Genomic DNA, 11,172 nt, shown 5'->3' on the forward strand with positions numbered 1-11,172 from the left:
CAGCCATTATGTTGGGGTTTTGGGAGCGAAGGCTCCCTATACTTCTAGGCTGCAAGACCAAATCTCACAGCAGGGGTCCTGTTCCTGTGGTTCTTACCATCTCTCTGCCCCCCTCTCTGAGATACACCTGAGCTTCTGGTGCAGGAGTTATGGGATACATATCCACTAAGGCTGTGAACCAAATACACAGTTCTCTGTATTTGGACCAGGTGTGGGGTTTAATTATGATCTCAGTCTAGTGCAAAGAAAAGCTTCTTTGATGAGACATGAGAGCTTACACTTGTCTATGGGCACAAAGATAAGTGTTTAGAGTGCAGTGAGAAATTATGCTGGTTTAGAGCAGCGCTAGCAGTATGTTCTTTTCTAAGATCCATGAACTTACTAGTCCCAGGTATCTGGTTAGATTTCCAGTATCTTAAGTCCAATTAGAGAGCTGCTGGCTACTGCCAGCACATGAGTGCCACTACTGCACTGCACCCTTAGGGATATCGTGGAAATGTTGGTCATTGTTCATCAGAGCCATGTAGAACTATCGTGTGCTTCACCCTTTGGCCAGTTTGCATGGCTCCCTTTGGTATTATGAAAACCAGTCTTTGGAAGGGGGTGTTCCACCCCCTCCATTCCTGCTATTTCCCCTCTCAGGGGCTCCTTCAGCCCATCACCATAGGCTTTTTTTATTATTACTAACTTTCCTTGTTTCTGCAGTTACTCCAAGTTATATACTCACACCTTAAGACTTGGATTTAAAAATCACATATGCGATACTAAGTTTATCTTTCTGGGTCTGGGTTACCCCCACATAATATATTTAATTCTACCCACTTACTTGCAAATATCATTATTATTTTCTATTCCACCGAGTAATATACACATACACATTTTCATTATCTGTTTGTCAGCTGAAGGACATTTAGTTTGTTTCCATTTTCTAGCTACTGTGAACAGAGCAGCCGTGAACATGGCTGAGCAAGAATTGGTAGGGAGAAGAGTATATCATTTTAGTGAGATATAAGCATTTGTTGATATAGCTAGAAGAGAATGTCAAAGTAGAAGCTGTAGTCTAATAATTAATCTGCTCTATAGCCTGAAATGTAACCATTCTGACTCATGCTGGTACAGAGCTGTCATAGGCTGTCATAATGCGAATTCATACTTGAAAAATGGAGAGTGGGTGTTAATTTTTAGTTGTGCACCATATTATATTTACTAGGAAAGTTCTGTCCAATTATAACCACTCCCCACCCCAAAAAAAGAAAACACTATTCCTTTAGGAAAACAAGGTCTGACAAACTCCCACCTCACACTATGGCAACATAACTCTATAAAACCTCATGTCCAGTTTTTAAATTTTACAATCTAAGTACTTTAAATATATTTAGTGCATTAACCTATTATCTCACAATAAAGACTTAATAAGTCATTGTTTGTTTTACAAAAGCCTGACTGGGTTAAAGGACAGACAGTGTTCTTGAGTTTATAGTCTACATAAATCAATGGAAGATCTTTAGGATCATGCTAGAGACTGAGGGAACTCAACCAAAGAAAACAGAGAGTAAAACACAGATGTACATGCACGCCCAGTACGCATACACTTCATGCTATTAAGCTTTGGATAAATCACATTTGTGCCAGTGGCTTCATAAGAAATTCCCTATTCTAGCTGAAAGAGACCGGAGCTGAATCCATCCAGCCTCTTCCTTTATCCTTTAGCAAAGCCAGCTTCAATGTGAAGTCACCACTTCCTATTCTTCTTGTTGCAGGTGGTTTGATGTTTACTGACATGTGCATGTTATCATCAGTTTACAAAGTAACACTTCTGTCATTTTCAGACAGATCTGTCACTACCACCTGTGGTTAGTTTGATTCTGGTGTTTTGGAGGGTGTAGTTAGCATAAGATAAAACTGAGACACAGAGAAAGTAAACAAAAATGTTCCAATTTTATATGGCCTGCGGAGACAATAGAGATTTTATTTTGTAGGGTTGAGGATGGAGCTCACAGCCCTGCAATGCAAGACAAACCCTCCAATGCTAAGTTGCATTCCCCCAGTAGGGATCTGAACTAGAGTTGTCTGCTACTCTTCCCATCATGCACGCTGCCTCCCTGTAGATGAAATGACTCATCTATATAAGCATGCTTATAATTTTAATAAATCATTATGTTCCATTTTAAGAACTCTGAATATTGTAAGATAATAATGTATGTTACAGTATTTTTTACAATATTTTTATTAGATATTTTCTTCATTTACATTTCAAATGTTATCCTGAAAGTCCCCTATACCCTCCCCCTGCCCTGCTCCCCAGCCCACTCACTCCTGCTTCCTATTCCTGGCATTCCTCTGTACTGGGGCATATAATCTTTGCCAGACCAAGGGCTTCTCCTCCCAATGATGGCTGACTAGGCCATCTTCTGCTACATATGCAGCTAGAGACACAAGCTCAGCGGGGTACTGGTTAGTTCATATTGCTGTTCCTCCTATAGGGTTGCAGACCCCTTCAGCTCCTTGGGTGCTTTCTCTAGCTCCTCCATTGGGGGCCCTGTGTTCCATCCAATAGACAACTGTGAACATCCACTTCTGCATTTGCCAGGCACAGCATAGCCTCACAAGAGACAGCTATATCAGGGTCCTGTCAGCAAAATCTTGCTGGCATATGAAATAGTGTCTGGGTTTGGTGGCTGATTATGGGATGGATCCTCAGGTAGGGTACTCTATGGATGGTCCTTCCTTCTGTCTCAGCTCCAAACTTTGTCTCTGTAACTCCTTACATGGGTATTTTGTTCCCCATTCTAAGGAGGAATAAAGTATCCACACTTTGGTCTTCCTTCTTCTTGAGTTTCATGGGTTTTACAAGTTATATCTTGGGTATTCTAAGTTTCTGGGTTAATATCCACTTATCAGTGAGAGCATATCATGTGAGTTCTTTTGTGGTTAGATTACCTCACTCAAGGTGATATCCTCCAGATATATCCATTTGCCTAAGAATTTCATAAATGTGTTGTTTTTAATAGCTGAGTAGTACTCCATTGTGTAAATGTACCACATCTTCTGTATCCTTTCCTCTGTTGAGGGACATATGGGTTCTTTCCAGCTTCTGGCTATTATAAATAAGGCTGCTATGAACATAGTGGAGCATGTGTTCTTATTACCAGTTAGAACACCTTCTGGGAATATGCCCAGGAGAGGTATTGCTGGATCCACCAGTAGTACTATGTCCAATTTTCTGAGGAATCACCAGACTGATTTCCAGAGTGGTTGTACAAGTTTGCAATCCCACCAACAATGGAGGAGTGTTTCTCTTTCTCCACATCCTCACCAGCATCTGCTGTCACCTGAATTTTTTATCTTAGCCATTCTGACTGGTGTGACATGGAATCTCAGGGTTGTTTTGATTTGCATTTCCCTGATGATTAAGGATGTTGAACATTTTTTCAGGTGCTTCTCAGATATTCAGTATTCCTCAATTGAGATTTCTTTGTTTAGCTCTCTGCCCCATTTTTTAATGAGATTATTGATTTCCTGGAGTCCAGCTTCTTGAGTTCTTTGTATATATTGGATATTAGTCCCCTATCAGATTTAGGATTGGTAAAAATCCTTTCCCAATCTGTCGGGGGCCTTTTTGTTTTATTGACAGTGTCTTCAAGCCATTTCTGTTCTGTTCAGGAATTTTTCCCCTGTTCCCATATCTTCGAGGCTTTTACCCACTTTCTCCTCTATAAGTTTCAGTGTCTCTCGTTTTATGTGGAGTTCCTTGATCCACTTAGATTTGACCTTAGTACAAGGAGATAAGAATAGATCAATTTGCATTCTTCTACATGATAAATGCCAGTTAAGCCAGCACCATTTGTTGAAAATGCTGTCTTTTTTCCACTGGATGGTTTTAGCTCCTTTGTCAAAGATCAAGTGACCATAGGTGTGTGGATTCATTTATGGGTCTTCAAGTCTATTCCATTGATCTACCTGTCTGTCACTGTACCAGTACCATGCAGTTTTTACCACAATTGCTCTGTAGTACAGCTTGAGGTCAGGCATGGTGATTCCTTCAGAGGTTCTTTTATTGTTGAGAATAGTTTTTGCTATCCTAGGTTTTTTGTTATTCCAGATGAATTTACAAATTGCCCTTTCTAACTCAGTGAAGAATTGAGTTGGAATTTTGATGGGGATTGCATTGAATCTGTAGATTCTTTTCGGCAGGATAGCCATTTTTACTATATTAATCCTGCCAATCCATGAGCATGAGAGATCTTTCTATCTTCTGAGATCTTCTTGAATTTCTTCAGAGACTTGAAGTTCTTGTCATACAGATCTTTCACTTCTTTAGTTAAAGTCACACCAAGATATTTTATATTATTTGTGACTATTGTGAAGAGTGTTGTCTCCCTAATTTCTTTCTCATCCTGTTTATCCTTTGTGTACAGAAAGGCCACTGATTTCTTTGAGTTAATTTTATATCCAGCTACTTACTGCACTGAAAGATGTTTATCAAGTTGAGGATTTCTCTGGTAGAATTTTTAGAATCACTTATATATACTATCATATCATCTGCAAAAAGTGATATTTTGACTTTTTCCTTTCCAATTTGTATCCCCTTGACCTCCTTTGTTGTCTAATTGCTCTGGCTAGGAATTCAAATACTATATTGAATAGGTAGGGAGAAAGTGGGCAGCCTTGTCTAGTCCCTGATTTTAGTGTGATTGCTTCAAGTTTCTTTCCATTTAGTTTAATGTTGGCTGATCTTCAATAACAACATAAATAATAGAAAGCCAGCATTCACGTTGAAACTGAACAACACTCTACTCAATGATAACTTGGTCAAGGAAAAAATAAAAAAAGAGATTAAAAACTTTTTAGAGTTTAATGAAAATAAAGTCACAACATACCCAAACTTATGGGACACAATGAATGCATTCTTAAGAGGAAAACTCATAGCTCTGAATGTCTCCAAAAAGAAACTAGAGAGAGCATACACTACCAGTTTAACAGCACACCTAAAAGCTCTAGAACAAAAGGAAGCAAATTCACCCAAGAGGAGTAAACTGCAATAAATAATCAAACTTAGGGCTAAAATCAACCAAGTTGAAACAAAAAGAACTATACAAAGAATCAACCAAACCAGGAACCGGTTCTTTGAGAAAATCAACAAGATAGATAAACCCTTAACCAGATTAACTAGATGGCACAGGGACAGTATCCTAGTTAACAAAATCAGAAATGAAAAAGGAGACATAACAACAGAACCTGGGGAAATCCTAAACATCATCAGATCTTACTACAAAAGGCTATACTCAACAAAACTGGAGAACCTGAATGAAATGGACAATTTCCTAAACAGATACCAGGTACCAAAGTTAAATCAGGATGAGATTAACGATCTAAACAGTTCCATTTCCCCTAAAGAAATAGAAATAGTCATTAATAGTCTCTCAACCAAAAAAAGCCCAGGACCAGATGGGTTTACTGCAGAGTTCTATCAGACCTTCAAAGAAGACCTAATTCCAACTCTCCTCAAACAGTTTCACAAAATAGAAACAGAAGGTATTCTATCGAATTCATTCTATGAAGCCACAATTACTCTGATACCTAAACCACCTAAAGACCCAACAAAGAAAGAGAACTTCAGACCAATTTCCCTTATGAATATCAATGCAAAAATACTCTATAAAATCCTTGCAAACTGAATCCAAGAACACATCAAAACGATCATCGATCAAGACCAAGTAGGTTTTATTCCAGGGATGCAGGGATGGTTTAATATATGGAAATCCATCAATGTAATCCACTATATAAACAAACTCAAAAACAAAAACCACATGATCATCTAGTTATGTGCTGAGAAAGCATTTGACAAAATCCAATACCCCTTCATGATAAAAGTCTTGGAAAGATCAGGAATTCAAGGCCCATAGCTAAACATAATAAAAACAATATACAGCAAACCAGTAGCCAACATGTTCGGTATTTTATCTAACAGTAAAAAGGTTTCCACTTCTGATGTTACTTTTTAAAGCTTTAATATTAATATACAAATTTCATAAAATTTTAATTTGGCCTAATAGCATCTTTATTGATTTCCTACCAATATCCAGCAAAAGAGCATAAAAGAGCACCGATGTTTATCTTCAAACCACAGAGTAAGAAAGTTTTTGAGGGAGAGACTGTGAAGCTGGAGTGCCAGATCTCAGCTATCCCTCCACCAAAGCTGTTCTGGAAAAGAAACAATGAAATGGTCCAGTTCAACACTGATCGGATAAGGTGAGACAAGACTATCTTGACTGATGTATATATAGGTTCGATGAATCTAGTTATGCTTTATTACCCACACTACAAATATAAATTACACAATATGTATTTAATACATACTTAAGACAAATTCAAGTAATCCTAAAAATAATACAAAAAAAAAGAGCCTAGAGTTCATCTTTTGTTGGCAGTAAAGAACCATGACTATACAAAATAAATGATGTAGGAGATTAAAAGGGAATTACTTGGGGAAGCAAGAGAGAGTGTGTATGAATTTCCTAGAGATCCAGCCTAGGGTCTTGTGCATGCTAGACAGATACCCTTCTACCAAGTTATACTTCCACTCATAGGTAGGGTATCTAACTTTGGAAAAAATCAATAACTACATGGCTTTGATTAGACACAGTCTTGGAATTTCTTTAACAGCCTTGTCTTATTAGTTAGATTCTATAAGATGGCAATATCATTTAAACTTTCACCCCAGATGAAAAAAATTTTAATTCCTGACCCTTTGTTTTTTGTCTGCTTCTTTCCAGCTTATATCATGACAACGCCGGAAGAGTAACTTTACTGATAAAAGATGTAAACAAGAAGGACGCTGGATGGTACACAGTGTCAGCAGTCAATGAAGCTGGTGTGACCACGTGTAACACAAGATTAGATGTCACAGGTATGTCACAGAGCAACCCAATTTAACCGGGAAACTGAGAAACATCTGGCTCAGAATTGTGTGACGTATGGGAAATGTCCCTGCAGAATCATTTTCCCACCATATCTGTCAGTGACTGCTAAGTTCAACTGGAATATGTTAAACCACTCTTCTTTTTATTTATTTCAGCCCGTCCAAACCAAACTCTCCCAGCTCCTAAGCAGCTGCGTGTTCGACCAACATTCAGCAAATATTTAGCGCTCAATGGGAGAGGTTTGGATGTGAAGCAAGCTTTTAACCCTGAAGGAGAGTTTCAACGCCTGGCAGCTCAATCCGGACTCTATGAAAGTGAAGAACTTTAATAACTTTGCCCACAGGGAAAACACAACTTCCCTACAACCAATATGTCTGATAACATTGTGGGAAAAAAAGTCCATGGCTATATTAACAAATTGTGACTTTACTTAGGTCGTTTAACTAACTCACATTTAGAATGTTATTTACCCTCTGACTCTGGCCCAGCCTGTATTCCTCCGACCTGTGAAGCCGACAGTAAACTAAGTATATGAGTTTGTATTGTAAGAGACTGTTTTAAGATGCAGTGTCTTAACACTGAAGTCCTTTAACAACTGTGAGTTATGAACCAGAAACTTTTGAAACACCACTAATGCTTGCAGTAAAGTTTATGGGTATTGCTTAACAAACATTTATTTACCTATTTTCTCTTATAGGAATACTAACATGATATAGATTATCTGAGTGTTCCACAACTTCCCATCCAAAGAGAATAAAAATTTGAGTAATTAAGACAGACTTGTCTCATCTTCACAAGAGTCTAGAATGATCTTCCGGATCAAACTTGTGGTTTTTATATGTGAAACAACACTCAGAAAAACCTGTGAATAGCAAATGCCAAAACACAGAAATGTTGTCATTCCCAGGGAGGACATGAAACTCACAACTCCCTCTGAAAATGCTTCCCACAACTCACACTTCAAAGGCAATCACAGTAACAGCAACCACAGTCCTCAGTTTGTGCACTAACTCAGTGGAGTGTGAACCATCTCCAAAGGTCATCTCTGAGTTGTGTGTATTTAATGGAAATGTCAAGACTGTTTGGATGTTTTGCCTCCTATGTTTTCCAAATCAAATAACGTACTATGTTGGGCAGTCTAATTTTGTGACGCCCCCGAGAGTGCAAGCCCAGGAAGATACAAATCCTTTCAGGAAACTATCTTAAGCTGGAACAATGGTGTTTTCTTCGCCATGGGCCACCAGTCCACTGGCTGCAGCCTTTGCTTGGTCTCTTCTGTTCCTTCCAGGAAAGTCAGTTTTTGGCCCTCACTACTCTATGGCCTAGTTTTGCTTTATATCTGCACATCAACACCATTTATCCATACCACTCTCCACTTCTTTCAGAGCAGGGACAAAAGTGGCTTTATCTTCTGCTTTCCAAATAGCTCAGCGATATGCTTCGTAGACTACCCTGGAGAGCTTGGGGCAGAATTCCATTTCAGTTTCCTCTTTTACCATAAGAATTCCTCCTGCTGGATTGCTAGATTTGAGTTTTCTTCACTCATAGTCTTTTTTTTTTTTTTTTTTTTTTTTTTGGTTTTTCGAGACAGGGTTTCTCTGTATAGCCCTGGCTGTCCTGGAACTCACTTTGTAGACCAGGCTGGCCTCGAACTCAGAAATCCGCCTGCCTCTGCCTCCCAAGTGCTGGGATTAAAGGCGTGCACCACCATGCCCGGCTCATAGTCAATTTTTGTTTTTCTGTTTTGTTTTGTTTTTTACAGGAGTGAGGGGAAGCTACTTTTTCTATAGTTTATTTACAAATCTTCTTGTCTTTGCCAAGTTTCTGGGCAAGATGTTGATCTGGGCTCCCAGGGCTACTGTCACTCTCCCATCCTGGCCACTCCTCATATAACCACTCCCTATTCTTTAGTGTGTTTATGGGTGGGACACACACACACACACACATGGAGATCAGAGGACAACTTAACAGGAGCTAGTTCTCTCCTTCTCCCATGTAGCTCCCAGAGCTGTGACTGAGGTTGTCAGGTTTAGTGGCAAGTATCTTAACTTGCTGAGCCATCTTCTTGCCCCAGCGACAACTCTTAAAAACAACCAGTTGCTACAAGTAGTAGGGGCAGCAAAAGGCCTCACAGCAAAGCTTGTGAGCTTTGACATCCATGAATATCACTGCCACTTTGGGGAAATGATTTAATCCCTTAGCACTTTGGCTTCTTCAAGCTCTAGCTGAAAATGGAATTAAACATACAATAAATGCTAATAGTTTTAGAGAAAAAGAGACCATTATAATGCATTATCATAACTTTTCAAGCCCAAAGTCAGAAGTTCATGCTCAGGTAAAAAAAGGCAGACGCCCCACCCCCTTTGTATGAGACCTACATTCTTCAGCATTCAGTTTTGTTAGGCCTGAGGCTGCCAGAAAAAGGAACCAACTAGAGAGCATTTCCTAACTGAATGGGAGAGTTTACTTGAGCATTTCCAAGTTCCTCCAGGGACTTCCTTTCCCTGGGGACAAGAACACTTCTTGTCTTACCCTCACTTGCTTCGTAAGATTTGCTTTCAGCAGAGTCTGTAATGCACACATAAAGTGGACGAGGGCATCTGGATATAAAGAGGAAACAGACCCTGAAGGGAAGTTAAAGCTGGAACGTCTAAGGAGAGCTCTGTCCCCAGACTTAATGAAAAACACGAAGAGGAAATAAAGTAATTACACTTTCTTTTTTGTGTAAATAGTTTATTTTTATTTTATGTGCATTTGGTGATTTGTGTGCCTGTGTGAGGGTGTTGAGTCCCTGGGACCTGGAGTTCCAGACAGTTGTGAGCTGCCATATGGGTGCTGGGAATTGAACCCAGGTCCTCTGGAAGAGTAACAGTGCCCTTAACCTCTGAGCCACTGTTCCAGCCTCAGGAACTACATTTTCTATATAATTTATTTTCTGAGAAAAATGCTGTTCCTCAATTAAAGGTAAATTATATCTTATAGTTTCTCCTAGCATTTACCTCTGACTGTTATAGTTTGTATATGCCCCCAGTTTATGACTAGAAACCTGGTCCCCAATGCAGAAGTGTTAAGAAGAGGGCCTTTGGGAAGAGATTGGGTGATTGGGAGTTCTTTTGGCATTATTGATGCTACAGATTGGTATACTCAATAATTATAACTATATACTGAGAACCTTGAGGCCCCAGGGAGTGGGGAGGCCTGGGGGAGGAGTGGAAGGATAAGGATATATATGAGAAACTCTTTGAACAAGAACATTCTGTAACCTGCCTGACAAAAATGAATATGTCTAAAGTGACTCCAGTGTCTTTCAGTCTGATCATCAGCCAACACCACAGAAATGGATATTTTTCCAGGAATCTCACTCTGGGAGAAGCAGAAGGCCCCAACCAGAAAGGAAGATTGTTGCCCAAAAAGAGATTTCACATGGTTCTTAGCACTTGTCCCAGTACAGTAAGAATCTGAAGCCCAGATAATGATGGGTCAATGGTAGGGTGACCACACCTTGACCAGGACTGCTTAGATGTGCATATCCTTGGCCTCCTATTTAAACTTTAACTTCACATTGGGACTGCAAAGATGGAGATGAGAGATTCACTGGATCTCTTTGCTTCTCTTCCCAACATGGTCAGATGGAAGAAAATCAATCTCTGTCTCTTCCTCCCCCTCTCCCTCTCTCTGCTCTCCACTATTATTTTTTATTGGTTATTTTATTTATTACATTTCAAATGTTGTCCCCCTTCCCAGTCTCTTCTCTGCAAATCATTCCCCCCTCCATTTTGCCTCTAAAAGGGTGCTCACCCACCCACCCAGCCACTCCTATCTCACTTTTCTAGCATTCCCCTAAGCTGGGAGGGAGATCAAGCCTCCACAGGACCAAGGGCATCTCCTCCCATTGATGTCAGATAAGGCCATCCTCTACTACATATGAAACTGAAGCCATGGATCCCTCCTTGTTTACTCTTTGGTTGGTAGTTGAGTTCCTGGGAGCTCTGGGGGTTCAGTTAGATAATATTGTTGTTCTTCCTATGGAATTGTAATTCCCTTCAGTTTCTTCAGTCCTACACCTAATTCTTCCACTGGGATCACCAGGTCAATTAGCTCTTTTAATTGGGTGGTTGAGGATGGGTGGCAGTCTTGGCATGGGACACAGATTGTCACTTCAAATTTTTTAATACTAATTCCTTGTAGTATTTTGTTAACCTAGGTAAACCTGAAAGTAATTGAAGTCTACATCAATAGGAAAATGCAC

At 39.6% G+C, this 11,172-nt stretch overlaps 1 protein-coding gene across 4 annotated transcripts in view; it reads left to right on the top strand.

Annotated features, from left to right (window-relative positions):
- Positions 1–7,689, top strand: part of Myot (myotilin) — a 43,145-nt gene extending 35,456 nt beyond the window's left edge. For all 4 annotated transcript variants that reach the window (XM_029471773.2, XM_029471772.2, XM_029471774.2 and 1 more), the window contains 3 exons: positions 6,087–6,252; positions 6,777–6,910; positions 7,079–7,689. In XM_029471773.2, the coding sequence (XP_029327633.1) occupies positions 6,087–6,252; positions 6,777–6,910; positions 7,079–7,251 (473 nt within the window). In that variant the 3' untranslated portion in view covers positions 7,252–7,689. The remainder of the gene's footprint in view (positions 1–6,086; positions 6,253–6,776; positions 6,911–7,078) is intronic.
- Positions 7,690–11,172: the final 3,483 nt, after the last annotated feature.

This window comes from Mus caroli, unplaced genomic scaffold (assembly GCF_978045245.1).
Source record: "Mus caroli unplaced genomic scaffold, Mus_caroli_1 scaffold_19, whole genome shotgun sequence".
NCBI classification, from domain to species: Eukaryota; Metazoa; Chordata; class Mammalia; order Rodentia; family Muridae; genus Mus; species Mus caroli.